The sequence below is a fragment of the Rhinoderma darwinii genome, chromosome 12 (assembly GCF_050947455.1).
Source record: "Rhinoderma darwinii isolate aRhiDar2 chromosome 12, aRhiDar2.hap1, whole genome shotgun sequence".
In the NCBI taxonomy this organism is placed as follows: Eukaryota; Metazoa; Chordata; class Amphibia; order Anura; family Rhinodermatidae; genus Rhinoderma; species Rhinoderma darwinii.
Window position 1 is genome coordinate 8,669,822 of NC_134698.1, and position 24,363 is coordinate 8,694,184.

A 24,363-nucleotide genomic window follows, 5' to 3' on the forward strand; every position below is an offset into this window, starting at 1 on the left:
ACAGAGCCCTTCTAGGGTGAACCGAGCCTTTCCAAAGGGTTTTGCCTTCTTGCATTGCACATGATATATTTATTACCAGTTATTACTATAGCACCAACAGATTTCGCAGCGCTCTACTATACATCGTTTTTCCTTTTATACCTTTTATATGCGTTTTTGCCTTTTATACCTTTTATGTGCGGTTTTGCCTTTTAATCTGCATTTTTTTTAATACACACAAAATTTGTTGCCCATATTTGGAGCTGAATTTTAGGGTGCACCCAATGGGTCAAGCGAGTCCGTCCCGCACTACTTGCTCGATGCTATCTATCTGTATGGTGGAAACACCCTCCCTTCCAAATTCTCCTGTTCATTTGAGAGAAAGCCCCCTAGCAGGTGAGCGAAGGAAACAAGGCAGCATGACACAGCCTCTGTCAGTACCCAAGCCCCCCCCCATAGCCTTCCAGCCCCCTCTTTCCGCAAGCCAATAACGGCACCGGGATGAAGCTCATCCCAACTCCCTGTGAAGTCATAGCACAGCCCCATGTCTGCCCTAATTAGGAGATCTCCATGGACACAGTGTAAATGGGACTTACTGTCAGAGTTCACTGCAGCAGAGGGACATCCACGCTCACTGGAGGCTCTAGAGGAGGGAAGGGGTTGGGTCTTACCAAGAGGCAAAATCTGTGTCACTTTTGAAACTTCTTTCAAGCTATTCATTAGCCTGGTGTGCAAGCTGCAGCAGAGCATTGTCTTCTATGGGCGACAGTCAGCATTTCGCTCAAAGTGACTAAGGCTAAAATATCCGTATACTCAAAAGGTAGCAGATTCCACGTAAGTATCCACTTTCCTCTCCCATGTATTTTTATCCATCTTATGATATCGATGCAAGCACAAAAAGATAACTTTTTTTGTTCTGTAAAAAAAAAAAAAAAAAAAAATTTTACAAAAATTTGCGTCAAAATCTTTTTCCAGTGAATTTAATTTTAATAACTGGTTGTTAAGCGCTGCGGGAATATGTCAGTGATATATGCGTAAAGGTTATTGATGTTGTTATATCATTTTGAGATTATTTTTTTCCAAATTTTTTTTACGTGGGTGTTTTTTTTAAGAATGTTTTTGTAATGTCTTTTTTTGTGATTTTTTTTTTTCTATTGTAGGTGGTAAGAAGCCAACTTTTGCTTGAAATCAGTCCCACACACAGATTGTTGTAGGCACACATGGACATTAGGGCTGTGGGTGCATGACTAATCTCTCCCTCCCTGGAAGGAGGATCTGAAAGCACACTCAGTCTTCCTGTTTTCTTGGAGGGATATCTGGACTCTGGACGCAGTGTGGGGCAGCCTGCATTTGGATAAGAGGGGATATATACATATATATCTTCCTAAAACCACAAGGCAGCCTCCTTACACCCCTTTCTTTTTCATTTGGACTGGGTAAACTTTGCAGACTTTCACGTACACCCTCGTAGCCTGTGTTGGTGCTGCTGATTGTGGAGCTGTGGATCTCAGTATTTGATACAGTATTATGGCCATGGTGGTTAATCCTTGGCAGGAAGACATCCCAGGGGTGGCAGCCTCTCAGGTGAGCAATCCACCTGGGCTGTGCAATCAAGACCCTGGGGGCACACCTCAAACACCAAGCACGCCTAAAGGAGTTGTCCCAGGTCAGGACCCAGTAAATTCAGGGGACAAAGGAGTTCCCAACGTGGACTGTATGGTGTGTGGGGACAAATCGAGTGGCAAGCACTATGGTCAGTTTACCTGTGAAGGGTGCAAGAGCTTCTTTAAAAGATCGGTGAGAAGGAACCTCACCTACACTTGTAGGGGCAACAGAGACTGTCCTATAGACCAGCATCATAGGAACCAGTGCCAATACTGTCGCTTAAAGAAGTGCCTGAAAGTTGGCATGAGGAGAGAAGGTGAGTCCTGGTATGGGCTGGGTGCGGCTGTTTTGATCTGGGGCACAGACACATGGGTTCTAAGTATTTTAATCTTCTTCTAGAGTCTCATTGGTGCTTTTATTTACTATCATTTTCGGAAATTATTATTGTCTTTTTAGAGTTGAACTTGTCATTAGAACAGTTTCTAAAAGACTCAGCAGAAATGTAAGAGCTGAAATGAGATATTAATGCATAACAATAACTAAAAAAATCTATAAATCCAAAAACAAAAAAAAACAAAAAACTACGTACGTATGTTTGTCATTATCCGCTAGTATAACTACGACCTCATTTCAAGTGTTATAAGCAGATATAACAAGATAAAATATATTCACTACAAATTATTGTATTTATTAGTGAAATACTTATTAGGGCAACTAATACGGACCCAAATGGGCATTCTGACTTTTTTTTTAAATAAATTAATAATTTACATCTTATAAATCCCCAGGTTGGTTTATAGCAATGGACAGAAAATAAAATAAATTATTGGTAAATATATAGCAGACGGCAACTTGCTGTTATTAGAGATTTAATAACCTTAGATATAACGAACTTGCGGAAAGTGGATTCAAGACTTACATGGAGGTTGACATACTGAAATAATAGAAGTATAATAATAATAATAATAATAATAATAATAATAATATAAAGAACTATTTTAATTATTAGTTACTCCTTTCTTTTATGTTATTTAAAAAAAAAAAATGAGTTGTCCTATTGATATATTGGTTAAAAAACTTTGGGGTTTTTCCCATAAAAAAATAAGGTATATCTATTTAATGCCCCGTGGAACGTGGAAATATTATAGTGTCATTCTCAGTGGCGTGGCTTTATCGATCCAGTATATCTACAATGACGTCTAGATAAAGTAGCCTTTCTTGAGTGTTGTATTAATTGTAGGGAGGCCAAATGAGTCGGCATTAAAGGCCACAATTTATGGATTTAAATGTTTTTACAAAAAAATATGCAAAAATATTTTCGTTCAAGACAAGTCAATGGGCTCTGGGATCATATAAAGACCTGCTGTGTTATGAATGTGGACTGTCAAGAATTAAAGTGGTAGGTTATGAGAAAAAAAAATCCCATAAGAGGAACAACCTGGTCTAGCAGCATTCCTATGTAGCTTATCAGAACTGATACATGTACACAGAGATAAGCACAAGCATACATTACACACAGAGTCTTGTATTGCATAACATGGGCCTCATTACCATACATTTATATTTTTAGTGTCGTCTATAAATCTGCACCATAACCAGAAGACATGAATTGTGACTGTTATGTCATGGAAAAGCGTGTATCTGACCCATGGGAAATTTCAACTATCCCTGTCCATTTATTTTTCCTCATTATATCTCAACAGAGATATTTATCTAAGAATTTTTGAAAAGAAAATTTTTGTAAATCTTTTTATAGGAGTAAAGTTGTAATGTTTATAGTGGAATATAGAGGTATAGGGTTTTAGGTATGTGTGTTGTGTGTGTTTGTACTGTATACTTTTTATTTTGTCACTGAGGCTACTTTGGATAGAAGATATGTAGGTACATGTGTAGATAAAAAGTACAAATGAGACAGAGAGATAAATACACACGTGGATAGACATGAAGTAGATAAATATGAAATATATGGACAGGTGATAGACACATGGAGAAATATTAGATGATAGATAGATAGATAGATAGATAGATAGATAGATAGATAGATGATAGATAGATAGATAGATAGATAGATAGATAGATAGATAGATAGATAGATAGATAGATAGAGAGAGAGATAGATAGATAGATAGATAGATAGATAGATAGATAGATAGATAGATAGATAGATAGATAGATAGATAGATAGATAGATAGATAGATAGATAGATATGAGATAGATATTAGATTGATAGATAGATAGATAGATAGATAGATAGATAGATAGATAGATAGATAGATAGATAGATAGATAGATAGAGAGAGAGAGAGAGATAGATAGATAGATAGATAGATAGATAGATAGATAGATAGATAGATAGATAGATAGATAGATAGATAGATAGATATGAGATAGATATTAGATAGATAGATAGATAGATAGATGATAGATAGATAGATAGATAGATAGATAGATAGATAGATAGATAGATAGATAGATAGATAGATAGATAGATAGATAGATAGATAAATAGCTGATAGATAGATAGATAGATAGATAGATAGATAGATAGATAGATAGATAGATGATAGATAGACAGATAGATGATAGATCGATGGATAGATGGATAGACAGATAGATATGAGATAGACAGATAGAGATAGATAGATAGATAGATAGATAGATAGATAGATAGATAGATAGATAGATAGATAGATAGATCAAGAGTAGACTATCTGTGTTTATAATGCAACTAAAACACTGTCTTCCCAACTAAGATACCCACGCTTGTTCTACAAATAGTCCAATGTATATATATCTGTATTCAGACTGACAGCTGTTGCAGCTTCAGAATTTCCATCAACATGGAGTAAGCGTTGTGCTTCAGGAGGTGCTAGAACTTATGAATAAGTTATGCACACGTCTAATGTAACATGTGTCCCATGTGATTCTACATGAGAAGACTGATCATTGTTAGAAGATCTCTTATCAAGGATATCATTGGATCTTAGAAGATCTCCCTTATATATTTGAATATGGATGTTTAGCATCATTCGTGTTGTTGTCTTCTATTATGTCTTTTTTTGTTATCTCAATTTTTAATTTTGTAAGGAAAAGAAAAAAACATTTCAGATTGCACTATACATCCATATATTTGGAAAGTAAATCTGCTACATACACATCATAGGGTACACCAATAATATCAACATAAAATTTATATATATATACATTTTGTATGTATTTTTCTGGAATATTTTATTAACTATTTGTTTTTTTGTATAATTCTAAAATTGAAATTGGAATACAATATAATATTATTAAAAAATAAAAATAGTAAATGTATTCATAATTATATCAACAAAAAATATAAAACAAGAGTGTAAGACATATTTTTTTTTCTGAAATTCTGCCTTATTTTTTATTATTATGTTATTCATTTTATTAACATTTTTTGTATTAATATTATCCCTAGTTTTATCAGTGATGTTTTTGGAAAAACATACATTTCATATTAAGCCATGGCTATTTCTGTTTCCCACCATGATTTTTTAGAAATAAAATAATGTAAAATACAAGTGTAGCGAAAACTGTATCCTTCTTTAATAACACATTGTTAATAGGTTTTATATAAGCCTGTTGCACCTATATAACTGCGTATTTCAATGTCCGGCAGGTTTTTTTAATATGTAATAGGATTTTTTTTCCCCCCATCCTTTGTGGAGTGATATAGAATTTAAAAAAGCCAAATTGCATGTAAGTCTCTATCTGTAGATTAAAAAACAAAAACTACACAAAAACACCAAAAATATTACTAGTTTCCATCGTGCATTCATTTGTACAACCTAACTAGTATGGTTTTTTTTAGCCTCACAGGGGCGAATCAGTAAATATTTCTTAGGACTAAGTTTGCCTGTAGATATTTTAGGACTATACTTCTAATTGCAAGTTTCTACCTTTCAATTTACAAAAATAGTTAAAAACAACCAAAAATGTAAATATTTAACAAAGTCAATCTATATTGATCGATGGTTATTTTTAACTACAAAAAAAATAATTAAAAAAACAGTAGACACAGGCTCTTGATAAAAGGACCACCTACATTTTGCCCAGTATGGAAGTTGGTTAATAAAAAAAAAATCCTTGGGAAATTTGGCTCTTTGAAAGATTTCCCATTGCAGCTGCCAAGACAGTATCTTAAAATCTGTTCAAAATAACAGCTATTCAAAGGCAAAAACAAAAGTGGGAGTGGGTTACTATTGGGAACTCTCTCCTGTGATCCAACAGGACCCATGGATGATATGTTTACAAATTGAGATTAAGCATCTGGTAACATCTACAAACATCCACTAAAATGTCAAGGAATTGAAGCATCTTGTATCAAGCTGGATAATACAGAATCAAAAAGTTCTTATCAAACTGAAAATATACATAAAAAATAGTCACGTAAAAATATATATATATAAAAAAGTAATATAAATATAATATAATTATGTAATATAAAGGTAATATAAATATAAAATAAATATGTAATATAAAGGTAATATAAGTATAAAATAAATATGTAATATAAATGTAATGTAAATATAATATAAATATGTAATATAAAGGTAATATAAATATAATATAAATATGTAATATAAATGTAATATAAAATAAATATGTAATATAAATGTAATGTAAATATAAAATAAATATGTAATATAAATGTAATGTAAATATTTTTTATTCTTGTTTAAGTTTTCAATTTTTTTTATATTTAATTTTTTTTAATAAAAAGAGATACTGCTTAGTAATAAAAAGAAAGAAATTAGTTTAAAAGTTGGAAAACTTTTCTGTGTTGATTTAGCTGTTTAAAGTTAAAAAAAAGAAAAAGAAAAAATAGAACATTTTGGTTTTTCTAAGAAAGGGTTAACGATCCCTGTCATCTGATCCTCACTCAAAATGCCTCCAATTCACAAAGGGTTAATGAGGCATGTCATCCAATCCTTACTCTAAACACCTTGCACAATGTTAGAAAGGTCAGCCCTTCACAGGACACCGGCATGTTCAGAAAGTATGTTGATTGACATGCTTTTAAAAAAACAATAAAAACTGATATACTTTTTTTTTTCAGTTTTGTAACTTTTTCCTTTTTAAGTTTTTGAAGTTCTGAAACCCTGTGGTAAATTCTTGTCAGCTTATAATGTCATTAAAACAGCAATGTTACCTGAGGTGATAAATTCTCATAGCTGATAGTCTTGTTTCTGAGCAGTGAACAATTGTGAAAGAAGGACAATGATTAAAAAAAAATGATTGAATGTTGTAATGTCAGTCACTGTGAAATGACAGATAAAGATGACTAGAACATCTTGTATAATGTTTATATAAATGTGTTTGCATACACACACACACACACACACACACACACACACACACACACACACACACACACACACACACACACACATATATTCTAGAACATAATTAATGCACAATTTTATTTTTTTTAAAGTGTACCATATAAAACTATCTACTATAAAGTATACTATATAAAACTATCTACTATAAAGTATACTATATAAAACTATCTACTATAAAGTATACCATATAAAACGATCTACTATAAAGTATACTATATAAAACTATCTACTATAAAGTATACTATATAAAACTATCTACTATAAAGTATACCATATAAAACTATCTACTATAAAGTATACTATATAAAACTATCTACTATAAAGTATACCATATAAAACTATCTACTATAAAGTATACTATATAAAACTATCTACTATAAAGTATACTATATAAAACTATCTACTATAAAGTATACTATATAAAACTATCTACTATAAAGTATACTATATAAAACGATCTACTATAAAGTATACTATATAAAACGATCTACTATAAAGTTTGCTATATAAAACGATCTACTATAAAGTATACTATATAAAACTATCTACTATAAAGTATACTATATAAAACTATCTACTATAAAGTATACTATATAAAACTATCTACTATAAAGTATACTATATAAAACGATCTACTATAAAGTATACTATATAAAACGATCTACTATAAAGTTTGCTATATAAAACTATCTACTATAAAGTATACTATATAAAACTATCTACTATAAAGTATACTATATAAAACGATCTACTATAAAGTATACTATATAAAACGATCTACTATAAAGTATACTATATAAAACGATCTACTATAAAGTATACTATATAAAACTATCTACTATAAAGTATACTATATAAAACTATCTACTATAAAGTATACTATATAAAACTATCTACTATAAAGTATACTATATAAAACGATCTACTATAAAGTATACTATATAAAACGATCTACTATAAAGTTTGCTATATAAAACGATCTACTATAAAGTATACTATATAAAACTATCTACTATAAAGTATACTATATAAAACGATCTACTATAAAGTATACTATATAAAACGATCTACTATAAAGTTTGCTATATAAAACGATCTACTATAAAGTATACTATATAAAACGATCTACTATAAAGTTTGCTATATAAAACGATCTACTATAAAGTATACTATATAAAACTATCTACTATAAAGTATACTATATAAAACGATCTACTATAAAGTATACTATATAAAACTATCTACTATAAAGTATACTATATAAAACTATGTACTCTAAAGTATACTATATAAAACTATGTACTCTAAAGTATACTATATAAAACTATCTACTATAAAGTATACTATATAAAACTATCTACTATAAAGTATACTATATAAAACTATGTACTCTAAAGTATACTATATAAAACTATCTACTATAAAGTATACTATATAAAACTATCTACTATAAAGTATACTATATAAAACTATCTACTATAAAGTATACTATATAAAACTATGTACTCTAAAGTATACTATATAAAACTATCTACTATAAAGTATACTATATAAAACTATCTACTATAAAGTATACTATATAAAACTATCTACTATAAAGTATACTATATAAAACTATCTACTATAAAGTATACTATATAAAACGATCTACTATAAAGTATACTATATAAAACTATCTACTATAAAGTATACTATATAAAACTATCTACTATAAAGTATACTATATAAAACGATCTACTATAAAGTATACTATATAAAACGATCTACTATAAAGTATACTATATAAAACTATCTACTATAAAGTATACTATATAAAACTATCTACTATAAAGTATACTATATAAAACTATCTACTATAAAGTATACTATATAAAACTATGTACTCTAAAGTATACTATATAAAACGATCTACTATAAAGTATACTATATAAAACGATCTACTCTAAAGTATACTATATAAAACGATCTACTATAAAGTATACTATATAAAACGATCTACTATAAAGTATACTATATAAAACTATCTACTATAAAGTATACTATATAAAACTATCTACTATAAAGTATACTATATAAAACTATCTACTATAAAGTATACTATATAAAACTATCTACTATAAAGTTTGCTATATAAAACATGTTGAATAATACATAAAAAATAATGAAAAAAATCGAAAAAATGTTTGCAACATTTATTTTTTTCTCAACTAGTATATATATATATATATATATACATTTAATATGCACATATATATATATATATATATATATACACAATATTTATACATAATTGAATATAAAAACTTGATAAAAATTGGATCCAAATAGGGTAATTTTATATATACATAAACATCTGTATAGATATATATAAAAGTATACATATACACATAATATATATATATATATATATATATATATATATATATATATATATATATATATATATATGTCCCTGTTTCTATTAAAATCAAGAGTTGCTAGGAGCTTAAAGAACTTTAACACGTATTCGAATATAAGCTCAACTGGAGCAGACCTCGGTGAAATGAAGTACGGTAATCTTATTAGAGTATATGGCGGCAGATGCTATACTGCCACTAGGTATATGATAGATGATAATACTCAACACAAAGTGGAAAAAAACTACTAAAATGACATAAATATAGAATATTTTAAGATTTTTTTTAAATAGCGTAACTACTGATATTCCTGATATATTCACATCTCACAAATCATCTCCAGCCCACCCACCCATAATAAGAAGAAGGTTTTGGAATATGTCAACAGAAGAATGTAGAACTACATTTTCTGTGTAGAATTCAACAATTGTACCAAGCTTAGCCCGGCTTCTAAAGAGCTTGTCAAAATGGCACAATGGAAACTACAGTACGTATCAAAATTCCTGAGCAGCAAGAGATGAGGAAATTGCTCTAGTGTAAAAACAACAGCTAGGGATGACTTTTTTTTCTATTACGTTTTTGAAGATGATGTCTCAATTTTGTAGATAAAGGCCTTTAATAGTGTTGTCATTATTAGATCTCTGGGGGCAGTCCTGACAACTCAATTTTAACATTAAGTCCTGTCCCTATTTTTGCTATATATGTACAGACACTATATTACAAAATAGAAAAAATACAGAAAATACAAAAATAATGGAATATTTTATTTGGTTAATACATATATCTATTATGTTATAGCACAGGAGTATTCTGTAGTGTTATACAAAAAATATATTCAGACACATTAGTTCGTTCCTCTAGTGGTATGTATTGTCTACTTTCTTGATATCGTACACACAGATACAGGTTAGGAACAATTAAATTGTGACTATGAGGCATAACACAGATACGGAACATACAAAGTCCATGTCTATGTTGCTTTGGTTGAATTCGAACCCATGACCCCAGGCAGAATATTGTACTGTGATGGCAGTGATTTTGGAAAACTGAACCAAAATTGGAACACTATTGGACCTGTTAAGATGACCATCCATGTCCAGATGTCTTACCAACACTTAGGTCGGTGAGACATCTCCTTGCTTTTCGGCCTAAGAGAAATGGAACCAACTTTGACTAATGTTGATTAATCTGGTTGTGTGATATTGAGCACTTCTTGTGGTCAGAACCTCTCGATAGCTCCCCAGTCACCACGAATAATACCGTCCAGGGGTGTATGGTCAGAAGAAGACACATGTAGAGTAAACTTCATTTTAAAAAGTACCCAATACCTTCAAAGATGGTCCTAGATGTAAAGTTTATTGATAACGTTCCGAACAATTTTGACGGTCCTCTCCCGACGAGTGTCCCAATACAATAAAATATCAGAACACTCACTTAATTCAGGGACAACTTTTATGTGTATGACCAGATTTAGATTTTTGCTGCTCACAAAGGAGTAAATTCTCTTATAACACCTGTCCTAAATGACCATCTGTCAAAATGATTTTGCAACATGTTGGAAAGCCATTTCCCCGAGACATCTGCTAATTTCATCGGTCAAAAACGTCTGTTTTCACTCATGAAGCATAGCAATTATCTTTAGGGTTCTAGGCGCTATCATTTTATGAAAAAATTTACAGTGTCTACAGTCAATCCTAAAAGACAAGGTAACTACAAAGGAAGCCTTCAGTTGGCCAAATCTGACTTTAGGTGGACTTTGTGTCAAATCAATAAGAAAAGTAGTCATTAGTTTACACAGGTTTGTGTGCTTGACATTTACAGACACATTTATGGGTCATTGCTATATGTAGATAAGGCTCCTCTTGCTTTCCTTACCTTTTGAGTACTTAGGTCAGGGATAGACAGCAATTACTGCCACATAATGTTTCTCGGCAGCTGAACTCATATGAAAATGTTCACCATTGGTTACTATGTCATGGACACTCAGTAAGACCATAACTCGGCACCCCCCCAAAAAGTTGCCGTTGGTTGCAATTGACTATTCTCATCTGCTAACGGTATTGTATTGGTTGGACATGTGCCCATGTGTCATAAAATTTCAAGATGGTGCACCAATTCCTAGAAAAATTTAAATTAAATCTAATTTTTTTAAAAAAAAATACTGAGTCGTTCTATATATAAGTTTTGCTCTGGAGGATTTATAACATTGATCAACCGTACATAGTTTATTGGTACCACCACATGCTCCTAGTAGATATATATGGTACTACAATAGCATGACTTCCAGAAGAATGGAGGCTCATCGTAAAATTGTTGATGGTATCTAGTCAGGCGTCCACCATGATATGCGTCGAACCAATGGGTGTGTGCAGAGTAGATGGACTGTAGCATCTTTATCTTAGATTATGAGTTCCTCCTGGGACATTTCTCCAATTGTAGGATGTTTAGTGGAGCTACTAAGGTACATTGTTCATATTACCATCATGGGGGAACAGAACTTCAATCAGATGTTGGTAATTCACTGGGAAGTTGAATACTGAGTTCGCGGTTCTGCTTGAAGACCATGTTGGCATAACGGGGAAGTTAAGCTAAGAGTTCAGAGGAGGAAACTCTTGATATGACCTTACCTCCATAAAACCAGTCTAATCTTATGAGAATTCGACTTTCCCATATCAAGTCTTGATTTACAATGCAAAAATAGAACTTTGGTGGCTTTAAAGGTCGTCAATTACGGGCCAGTTCTCTGAAAACCAGATTTCTACTGGGTGTGGTGGGTCTATCCCATGGGAAACTAATACTGCTAACGTAACAAGGCATTGATAAGAATAGGCTTACATATGCTGAAAAAAAAATACAAAAATTATATTGCGTAGATTCTGGAATCTTCTATTTAAAAAGAATCAAAAACATTGGAGATTAAATCATTTTCTACGAATGTTTCCGTCAGTGGTTTATTCTCTTACACCAAAGCATAGCAGATAATAGGTTAAACCATTAAACCATTTGCCAACATCTCATCAGCTCAGAGAGTGTCTAATATATTCAGTTCACCTGACCTTTGCGGAAAATTACCATTTTATATCAGAGGAAGGACCTAATTTGCACTGAAAATAAGCTTCCAGAGAGGTACAACCTGCCTGTTATATACTGAGGGTGACACGAGTGATTATTTCTACCATTATCCTTCATCCATAGAATTCTGACATATGCTGCATTACACAGATCATCCATTTATTCATTCACATCGATCCCTGTCACACAGGAGCTTACAATCTAATTTCCCTGTCATTGAAACGAGCAGCCACAGATACTAAGGGCAATACTAAATATCATAGGATTATCGGGGGACAAGAAATACCTAAATGAAAATGGCTTCCAGACAAAAAAAAATTCTTACAATCTCCTAGTGGGACCTGCTTCATTTTATAACAAAAAGTTATATGGATGTAACCGGAGTCAAAAAGAAGAGGAGACTTTTTCCCAAACACAGTGCCACCCTTGTCCATGGTCTATGAATGGTATTGCAGATCATTAAAATGAATGGGTAGACATGCAATACCAGGCACAGCCTGTAGACAGGAGTGGCGCTATATCTACGCAAAAAAAGTGACCCCTTTTTTCTAATCTCATACAACCCCTTTAAGTTTCCCTACAGTCAGGGTCAGCTTGCTGCACCTTTAAGATTTAGAGCAGTGATTTACTTAGTCTTGTATGTGTGGCAATTTAAGGCTATGGCTTTAATAGAGATGCCCTGAAATAATTCAGGCATAATTAAGCAACAAATTCAGGCAATGGAAGTGAATTATGAACGGCGGTGGGACAATGGAGCAGATTGCTTACCCCGTGGGTATAAAACATGGCTGACTCCACTGATGTCCTCTTATCATGCACAAACAATACAATAGACAGGCCATGGGGGTGGCTCCAGAACCCACATTTTCTACATAACACGAGAGGAGGGGGAGAGGGGTGTTATAAGATCAAGACAAAAAAGAAAACCAAAAACGTGCGTTGCCTTTCAATTGAACAGTGGGCTGTAAACTGAATGGGTTAATTACCATTAATTTCACTGGGACCTGGGTGATTTTTCTTCAAGTCTCCTCTCCTGTTATGACATGTTGTAGAATTATGATCAATTCTCCTCTGTAATTAAATGGTTGAGCAGATGTGGCTACTGCACTTAAAACCAAGTGGCCATTATTGTAATGGTTTAACCCGGCACTATCAACTTTTTTTTTTTATTTGGGTTGTATACAAAGCCAAAGACGATCACATTCTCCCAGGAGAGATCAGTGTGTCTCTCGCGGACAGTCAGCCTCTACCACTCGAGACACTGGGGCAAGTGGCCGCCCGTCATAAAGTGTGTAACTTATAGGCTCAGGACTTCTTCATATGTGGTAGGGGCCTATCAGTTACCCTAAGACTGTCCTTGTAGCCTAGAAGAGTTATACGCCAAACAGATATTGGGGTTCCCAAGGCCGTACTGTCATGGGGTTAAGGGCAGAAAAGGAGCAAGAAATGTGCCACATTAGTCAGAATTTTTGAAAATCTTTTTAAAAAAGGGAATATGTTGTTAGAATTGTTTGTTTTTGGAAAATGCTAAATTTTGGAAAATTTTTGTCTGTTTAGTTACTTGTGCTCTCTTTTTTTTTTAACCTGAGATTTAGTGATTTTTTTTTTTATCTTGAGGAAATACTTTATATGGTGGCATTACTAGAGGTTGGTTAATCTCATGGGCTATAGCTTTACCTAAACAACATTAAACCAGTTGAATGGAAAAAAAAAACAAGAGTTCGTTAGGTAAAGTGAGGAGATTAAAAAAATTAAATAAATACTAAAAATCACTTTAAAAAAATGTTACCTGATCCGCAATATTAAAAAATAATTTATATTTGGAAAAAAAAATATTTTTTATTTTACCTATATTTTTTGTAAGGGTCTCACAATAATTTGACCAATTTTTGTTGTAGTATTTTTGTAAGGGCTTTACAATTACCCCATAAGCTTGCATTATGGTTTTTTTTTTATTATCTGTTTTTGTAATATTTTGTGTGAATTTATTTCTGAGAAATTTGATAAGAATGTGTAAATTTCTAATATGTAATTAATTTTATTGTAGGATTCTAATATTAATAATGAACTTATTTTTATGAAAAAACATCATTTCGTACTTGTTTGGTAGATTATGTGACTCCCCCTAGTGGTTTGAAAGAGCAGTCATCTCTAGAATAAAAAAATACTAGTAAATATAAGTCCTTGAGTCGTCTTCTTCTGTCAAGATCTGTTCAGCCATTTCTAGGCAACAATTTTTAACATGTTGACGGAAAAAAAATGACTCTAGAAGTTTATTTTATAATTTTTTTAGGGAAATGCCCTTGAATTATTTGTGATAATGCAGATTTTGTTTCCGTCACAGTATTTTTTTAGCTTTTCTAGGTCATGTGAAAAAAAATTTCTTCTGGTATTTCATGCCTATAGCAAGGAACTTACCTAACATTCTAGGGTTTATAGGCTTGTTATGAAATGTGTCCTATGCCCCAGAGGGATTTAGCATGTGTTAAACATGTGAATTAAATGCAAAGTCATATTGGTAAATCTCAGAAATCTATGGATTAGGGTCAGTACTTAAAAATCAAGGCTGCAATTTTTTAAATGTGTAACTTTTTGTTCCGTTCTTCTATAGCTTAAAGGGGTTATTCCACCAATACAATTTATCACCTATCCAAAGGATAGGTGATAAGTGTTTGATCGCTGAGAGTCCCACCGAACAAAATAACAGGGGTCCCGAGCCCCTTGAATAAACAGAGCTACCACTCCATTCATTCTCTATGGGACTGTCGGATATAGCAAAGTCCCATGGCGAATAATTGGAGCCAGGGGCGTAGCTAAAGACTCATGGGCCCCGATGCAAAAGTTCTTATTGGGCCCCCCCCCAACACAAACTTCTCATGGCCGACAGTCTGCAGCTTTCAGTTGCATCGTTGGGTCTCCTAAGTGACCCAACAATGCAGCACTAGCAGCCGGGGGCGTCACTAAGGACTTAAAATGTCAGGGGAAATAGCCCCAATACATATGTGTCCGCCCAAAAAATATGTGTGTGTGTATAAGAGACAGCATATCTATAGCACTACGACCCTATCAACTATGGATAGATATCACACATTATAGGATTAGATACAGTGGCTCAGCAGTCAGTATTACACATGATGGGATTAGAGATAGGGCCCAGCAGACAGTATAACACATGATGGGATTAGATACACAGCTCAGCAGACAGTATCATACATGATGGGATTAGACACAGTAGCTCAGCAGACAGTATCACACATGATAGGATTAGATACAGCGGCTCAGCAGACAGTATCACACATGATAGGATTAGATACAGTAGCTCAGCAGACAGTATGACACATGATAGGATTAGATACAGTGGCTCAGCAGACAGTATCACACGTGATTGGATTAGATATAGGACTCAGCTCGCTGACATTGCGGCTCCAGCGCTGGACCCAGGAAAGGTAAGAATAATAATAATTTTGCTTCTTTATGTGTTACTAATTATTTTTGTGTGTTTGTGTTTTTTACAGGTTCGGTTGTTGGACTACTTCGGATACGAGGATGACTTCAATGACAGCGTTTTTTTTATTCTCAATAAAATGGTTAATGAGTGTTGTGTTTTTTTATTTCAATAACATTTTTTATCTATGTGCTTGTACTTTTTCAAACTTTATTATCACCGCCTTAGTAATGGCCGCTGGCAGATTGACAACCTCCATTACTATGGCGGGGCTTAATGTTAGCAGGTGCAGAGGCTAACACCAACCCCCATTATTAACCCGGTACCCACCGCTACCAGGGGTACTGGGAAGAGCCGGGTACGAGCCAGTACCCGACCATCCGTAGTGACGTTCAGGCACCGGGGCAGCCGCAGGCTGATAGTATTAGGCTGGGATAGGCCAAAAACAGTGGCCCTTCCCACCCTGGTAATGCTGCCTTCTGCTGCTGTGTTGTATCTAGCTGGTTATGAAAATTGAGGGGGACCCCACATCGTTCTTTCCAATTATTTTCTATTTTTTTTTTTTTTTAAATGACGTGGGGTCCCCCCCATTTTTCATAACCAGCCAAATACAATAAAGCAGCAAAAGCCTAGCATTACCAGGGTGGGAAGGGCCACTGTTTCTGGCCTTTCCCAGCCTAATAATACCAGCCTGCGGCCGCCCCATTGCCCAACCATCACTACAGATGGTCAAGTACTGGATTGTACCCGGCTCTTTCCAGTCCCCCTGGTGGCGGTGGGTACCAGAGTAATAAAGGGGGTTAGTGTTAGCCTCTGCACCGGCTAGCGCTAAGCCCCGCCTTAGCAATGGACGCTGTCAATCAGCCGGCGGCCATTACTAAGGCAGTAGTAATATAGTTTAAAAAAACCCACAAAGACATAGAAAAATATTTTATTGAAATAAAATAAACCCACACAACCCTCATTAACCATTTTATTGATAATAAAAAAAAAGCTGTCATCAAAGTAGTCCTGGAATCTGATGTAGTCCAACGACCTAACCTGTAAGAAAACACACAAAAAATGATTAGTAACACATGTGTTAGGCTTAGATACAGGGCCCATGTGTGATACTGTCTGTGGGACCCTGTATCTAAGCCTACCACACGGTAGGCTTAGATACAGGGTCCAGCAAACAGTAATCTTATACAGTATAAGATTACTGTGTGCTGGGGCCCTGTATCTAAACCTACAGTGTGGTAGGCTTAAATACAGGGCCCATCAGACAGGATCACACATGGGCCATGTATCTAAGTCTACCATGTGATTGGCTTAGATACAGGGCCCAGCAGACAGCATCACACAATCTGTGATCCTGTCTCATGGGCCCTCTAAGCCTGCTACATCGTAGGCTTAAAGGGGTTGTCCAGTCCCTAAACATTGATGACCTATCCTCAGGATAGGCCATCAATAGCTGATGTGTCGGGGTCCGTCTCCCGGGAGCCGGCCAATCAGCTGTTTTGAAGGGGCCACATCACTCGTACGACAGCTGCCTCCCCTTCATTTCCCTTACTCGCTCACACTATGAGTCGCCGACACGGATTCACAGTGTGAGCAAGTGACCGGAATGAAGGGGTAAGCAGCTCTCGTACGAGTACTGCGGCCCCTTCAAAACAGCTGATTGGCCGGCTCCCAGGAGTCAGACCCCGCCAATCAGCTTCAGCAGACAGGGATATTAATCTTACCCTCCTCTTCAGCCGCGGCGGAAGTTCTGTCCTGACTCTATCCAGGATCACGATGTTGTGCGCGGCACATAGCGTTGTGACGTCATGCGCTGCACACAGCGTTGTGACGTCAGGACCTCCGCTGCACTCCGGAACCAGGAATATAAGTACTATCAGTTACTATAGTAACAGGGGCCCGCAACCCGAGTTACTATAGTAACTTTTTATTGATGTAGTGCGGGGGGGCCGCAATTGCGACCGCTGCGACCCCTATAGTTACGCCACAGGTTGGAGCGGCATCGGGTGTATGTGACCACCGTTCTGTTCATTCAGGGTTCTCGGGACTCCATTCTCATGATCGATGGGGGTTCCAGCAGTGGGACCCCCCAGCGATCAAACACTTATCAGCTATCCATGGTTGTTTTGGTGGGATGACCACTTTAATAAGTTTTCAAAATTTATTGATCAATTTTATCAGATCTTGAATAGTGATACGTACTTTGTTTTCTCTTTGTAGCAGTCCAGCGCGGACGAATGTCGCACCCCCAGACGAGCCCTGGCCAGTATGCTCTGAACAACGTTGATCCCTACAATGGTCACTCTTACTTAACGGGATTCATTTCCTTGCTTCTTCGAGCAGAACCCTACCCAACTTCTCGATATGGTGCCCAGTGTCTACAGCCCAACAACATCATGGGGATCGAGAACATCTGTGAATTGGCAGCCCGTTTGCTTTTTAGCGCCATTGAGTGGGCTAAGAACATTCCCTTCTTCCCCGACTTCCAGCTCTCAGACCAAGTCTCACTCCTTCGCATGACGTGGAGCGAGCTTTTCGTCCTCAATGCTGCTCAGTGTTCCATGCCACTCCATGTGGCACCATTGCTAGCAGCAGCCGGCCTGCATGCCTCTCCTATGTCTGCTGACCGAGTCGTTGCTTTCATGGACCACATCCGGGTCTTTCAAGAACAGGTGGAAAAGTTGAAGGCACTTCACGTTGACTCTGCTGAGTACTCATGCTTGAAAGCTGTTGCATTGTTTACACCTGGTGAGTAAAATTTATGCCAAATATCTTTTTCCTCCCCGAGTCATACAGGGCCCCAAGAAGCTGAGAGTTCTGTTGCTGTTTTCAATGTTGTCAAAATGAAGCGCTGCATTAGCTATTCCTGTGCCTAGACAACTGCTGCACAGGACAAGGTTGCTCCATAGGGTCAAAAACATTTTTATCTTTCGACTATTTGACCCTGCAGATTCTTTTTAGAAAGGTTGTCACAGCCCAATCCTTGTTACGGACTGTAGAATATTAATAAAATCCTGACCTATAATTGTATAGGTCCATTTAAACGATTGCTTCCCCAATGTTATTTCTCTGTAGTTCCTTGGAGGGGGTTCTGTAGACCAAAGGATCAGGGCCAGAATGTTTTTTGTTTTTTTTTCAATTATTATATCGATGTAAAAATAATTTCCTAAAGGGCATGGCCATAAGTTTCTATTCGGTGGGGGTTCCTGTTTTAGGATCAGTGGGAGTACCAGTGGGTCTTATGCCCATATCAAATGGATATGCCATAAATATGTATTTCAGAAAAAAACTTCAAGGGGGAAATGAACAATTATTTTTTACCATTATTTCCTCATTTACAAACATTTCCCATAGATCATTGCCTGGAAGCCGTCCTATATGACGTCATTATGTAGCACATTATATCAGGGAAAATATGCACAAGACTTAATGTAGTTATGGACGTAAAAATTGTATGTTGACGCAAAAGAATGATCAGCCTTTTATGATAGTTGCATTTATGGTGCGATCTTAAAAATTTTTAGATTTTTGTTTTTTTCATTTTTAATTATGAATCTGTAGTTTGAGGAACATGAATGTATATAAAAACCCTAAAGCCAAAGGCTATAACTATATTTCCTCACGTGTTCTACCAATCTCTGTATGCTTCTGGCCAAATTTTTTGAAATTTTTACAATTTTTTTTTTAGTTTTATGCAAATATATATATATAAATCTGCTTTTTCCATTAAATGATGTATCCACCCGCAAAATGCACTCCATTGTAATTGTCACTTTTCAGTTCATGAGAGTAGGCATAAAGGTCTCAGCCAATCAGCTGTCGGCTTTTATTATACCAACTCAACATTGCAATTGCCGGTATCTGATTGGTTGTTTTTAGTTAAGGAAGACTTATGACCTTCATACTATATGAGTTAACAGGTTCTTAAAACTGGACCAAGCCTCGTATGTCTGGGAGGCTTTACGCTATGCATTATGGGAAGCAAGTGTGTGTCGTTGATGACAACTGTGATTGTGGAGAAGGAATGTAAGACGTTTCACCTGTCTTGACCTTTCAAACCCTAGAGCAAATATTGTGTTCCATATTTATCAGTTGCAATAAATTACCTAGCACAAGATCAAAAGGCTGTGAATATATATGTAACAATACACGGGTTAGTAAGCGGAATGTGGGGCCTGCACCTTGGGCGTTTGGGAACTGCCATTGTGCTACGTTATAAAGGGTGCCGGTGTCAGCGCAGGCCTCCTGTGTTACATTGAGGACACCAATGTCAGGAACTGATGCTGAACCACAGGGGTAACAAACATTGCGGATGATTTATTGTATGTAAGAGGCCGCGGGCAGAGGGGGGTGCCTGCTAGGTCAGATGTATAATGTCAAGCAGCCATATAGTGACATCTCTAGTTGACCCGTGATCATAACTGAAATACTCAGTTTTGACGGGTGTCCTTGCTAAATTAGCCATGCCCACCTGCGACCCTTACACAAGTGCTGGAGACTGGTCCGGATGCTGGAAATAGCAGGCATAGGTCAGACCTTCAACATTTTTGTTAACCTTTCCTCACTCAATGGTTATTGTGTTTTTGATTATTATTATTATTATTATTATTATTATATAAAACTCAAAGGATGATTTATTTTTTATTTTACATAGTTTTTAATCTTTTAACATTATACGGCAGATGAGATCCATATTAATAAGCATATTTATGTTCCTTCTGACCCTAAAATTCCTGGACAATCCCAGTTTGTACAGGAATTATAAAAAATATTATCTTCTGGGAAATCCTACTCTGTAGTTACACCCATGGATGAATCAGGTGGACAAACATTTGAACTTGGTTTCCGAAAACATGGGGTGTTTTTTTTCCCCCTGAAACACAATAAAACATTACAGAGACTATTGTGGTGAAAAAAATAATTATTATGACTACTCGATAGATATTGACGCAGGACCCTAGTATAAAAATGGGAGAAATTACTCTTCATCTTTCACTTCCCAATTCATGAGGAAAATGCAAAGTCAAGAGCTTTCTACCCTCCCTCTACCATTAGGCCAGGGGGTTGAGGACAAATTTTGTGGATTCCACCAATATACAAAACCTATGGCTCTACCACGATGGAGGTACCACCAGTGGAAAAGTTGTCAACCTATTTCAGATAGCTAACTATCAAATACACTTTAAGGCCTTACTTATCTTATGGAACTTTTTGTAAAGTAGACTCTACTATTATGATGCCAATATCTGCAAAAAATGTTTTGGGAATTAAGAGGGTAATTATCGATTATCAAGCGTGGTTAATAATGCTTGGGTAAGATGACAACAGTAGATCTTCTAACTACACCAGCGGACTATAGTGGATCGAAAAATGTTTCCTCTGCTTGACTGTAGAGCTCAATGAACAGATCTTATGCACATTTTTGAGTGGCCAAATTGAATATAACCCTGACTCTCGGCCCTTATACTGCAAGATCCTAGAGATTGGTCTAAGTATAGAGACCTGTAGACATTTGAAGGCTAGCCATATACATAAGATACATGTTAATAGGCATGGAGAAGGGATGGAGAGATACTGATGGACGAATCCGGCACTGATTCTCTTTGGGGGGTAACAAATGACATGGCACAAAAAATATAAGCTGGGTTTGGAAACGTGATATAACTTGAGACTCTCAGATTAACCGGTTATGTATCAAAAACTTGAATGGAAACATAAAAGTCCTGTTCCGATTAGGATCATCTGCTGGGCCCGTCAACTGTGTTGAGATGAAAGGTTGGCCTTCAGACATTGCCTGATTGCCCCACTGCTCACCATTTCCATGATAACAATTAGATATTAGCAATATACTGTATAAGCAACCTTGTCATCTTACACACAGGAAAGGGTGATGAAGATAGTGGTTGAACTCAATCAACTCCAATACTATGGAAAGTCAGATTTGCCGGCTACGGCCATGACGTCTGTCAACACAGCCAGTTCCATGTGTGGTTTCGTAATACAATAATGGGGTCAGGAGTCAATTAATAGACATATGTGACGCACGATATCCGCCTGTCTGTGTTAATAATTATGCTGCCATACCATAGTCCATATTTAACACATAGAAGGGTGTAATGCATTCCTTCCCACAAAACGGCTAACGTTGTAATCTTTATCCCAAGGACATTGCTCTCTCTGTGCGGACTATGTGAACCGAGCAGTGCTGAGCTGCAAAATACCACATAGGACATTGACTTTGAAGTTCCGTTGTTACTAACGTTTCTGTTAAATGGAAATGAGACGGTTTAGCACCTGTAGATTAACCATTAACTAGAACACATACTGCTCCCCCAAGGCAAAGCAAGGACATAAACATCAATCAATATTTCTCGATCATGCTGACGCCATTTTTATTTTATTTCCAGTTTATATGAAATGGACGGGGCTTGTCGTCTAAGGTGGCCATGTTCAGGGAGACATCTCACCAATAAATATGGTCCATGGTCTCATAGAATGATGTTGAGAAATCTCAGCTTGCTACATTGAACCAAATACAGTATATTTTGTGATCTATCATCAGTTAGTAGGCCGTAACTATCTCCCAACAACCCCCAATGTAGCATGGTCCTAAAAACAGCTAGTAATACTATATATAATTTACAGCTATATATCTAAGATATAAGGAATCTGAAGAGTTTAGGAGTTTGCCTTCTCAAATTAAATTACATTTTTTGAGACCTTGGCTGTTGGTAGTCATAAACACTAATATCGTACTCTACATGCAAATTTTTTAGTCCATTGTCCTCCCTACTAGACCATTGACTGCTTACTGAATTTTTGTTGTAAAAAAATTTAAGACAAGATATATTGTACAGTAGAGCCTCTAGTGGCCAAACTGGCCTGGCCAGTGGAAGAATATTTCTTAGCTTTTATATGTGCCTGTTTTATGTTGACAGACTATTGTGTCATTAGATATTTGGGGTGGAAGTCTATTTGATATCTAACTCATAATTCACTTTTGTTTCATAGATGCAGTGGGATTGTCTGACATTGGTCACGTAGAAAGCATTCAGGAAAAATCCCAATGTGCCCTGGAAGAGTATGTCCGAAATCAGTACCCCACCCAACCAACCCGGTTTGGTCGCCTTCTTCTCCGCTTACCATCATTGCGTATTGTCTCCGCACCAGTCATAGAACAACTCTTCTTTGTGCGTCTAGTTGGTAAGACACCGATTGAGACTTTAATCCGAGACATGCTCTTGTCTGGGTCCAGTTTTAACTGGCCTTACATGCCTATGCAGTAAGAAGGTTCTTCCGAAACCCTTGGACTTCTAATGTCTGATGAACCAGTTTGTTTTCCACCATCCACTTTGGCAAAGAATTCCAGATGACCTTGGAGCCAAGAAATGTGTTGGGTCACCAAAACTGGTAGGACATTTAGTAGGAAAAACACTGCTATTCTTGAAGGATTATAGCTTTTGTACCGAATTTCGTACTTACTGTCAAGATTGAAGGGCCCAGTTGGTGGATTTGACTTTCACTCACCTCAACAAAAACCTAGAAAGTCCTGTTCCTCAAGATGATCAAAGTGTCAATTTAAGTCTGAATGATCCTTGAGACTTTTTGGAAACACAACGGTTCCATTCAGAGTATTTTCGCCATGGTAAATATTTGCATCCATTACTCTGCCTGGTCCAGCAAGGGTTCTGCCAAGAGGATGTGCACTTTTTTACAGGAGGTTGCAGAATTTTTTAAAACATTTAATGTTAGACAAGGCGAGAAGCAAGTTATTCACTTATAGACTTTATTGAGATGGTTTAAAAAAAAGAAAAAGACTATAACGAATTGACACTCGTAAGATGACTACGGGATGTCAAAGACTGGCTAGCACTGCAATCTACAACATAAAGCACTGAAGAAGCCTTGCCCACTTCATCCCCTGTAGGGGGTGTTTAACAAGAGACTATTTATAAAAGAAAAGATGGGGACTGCCTGCTTTTTTTTCAATAAATTTATGTGTATATTCATCCCTTTTTCCTCATTTGATTTTTCCTCATATGAGTATGTTTGTAAGATATTTTTGGTGTGTGAATTGTGGTATTTTTTTGGTAACCTGGCGGCAAAATCTTGTTTATTTTGCTGGTTGACCTGGCTAATTATTAAATACAGTATCAGTTATTAATTTGTAGTATTTGTGTTATTTTTGTATTTTTATTTATTTAATGGATTACTGGGAAACCATTCATTTTGAGATATGTCGGGTTTAGAGATGAGTTAAGGAGCACACATCTGTATAGATAGATAGATAGATAGATAGATAGATAGATAGATGGATGGATGGATAGATAGATAGATATATATGAGATAGATAGATAGATAGATAGATAGATAGATAGATAGATAGATAGATATGAGATAGATAGATAGATAGATAGATAGATAGATAGATAGATAGATAGATAGATAGATAGATAGATAGATAGATAGATAGATAGATATGAGATAGAT

General features: G+C 35.6%; 1 protein-coding gene across 5 annotated transcripts in view; it reads left to right on the plus strand.

Annotated features, from left to right (window-relative positions):
- Nucleotides 1–24,037, plus strand: part of LOC142664250 (nuclear receptor subfamily 2 group F member 5) — a 32,338-nt gene extending 8,301 nt beyond the window's left edge. The window contains exons 1-4 of one of the 5 annotated variants that reach the window (XM_075843259.1): nucleotides 589–813; nucleotides 1,140–1,900; nucleotides 18,094–18,621; nucleotides 22,885–24,037. In XM_075843259.1, the coding sequence (XP_075699374.1) occupies nucleotides 1,507–1,900; nucleotides 18,094–18,621; nucleotides 22,885–23,159 (1,197 nt within the window). In that variant the 5' untranslated portion in view covers nucleotides 589–813; nucleotides 1,140–1,506 and the 3' untranslated portion in view covers nucleotides 23,160–24,037. Of the gene's footprint in view, nucleotides 1–588; nucleotides 814–1,139; nucleotides 1,901–18,093; nucleotides 18,622–22,884 lie in introns of those variants that run through there. The other 4 variants (XM_075843261.1, XM_075843260.1, XM_075843263.1 and 1 more) reach the window with 4 other exon arrangements.
- Nucleotides 24,038–24,363: the final 326 nt, after the last annotated feature.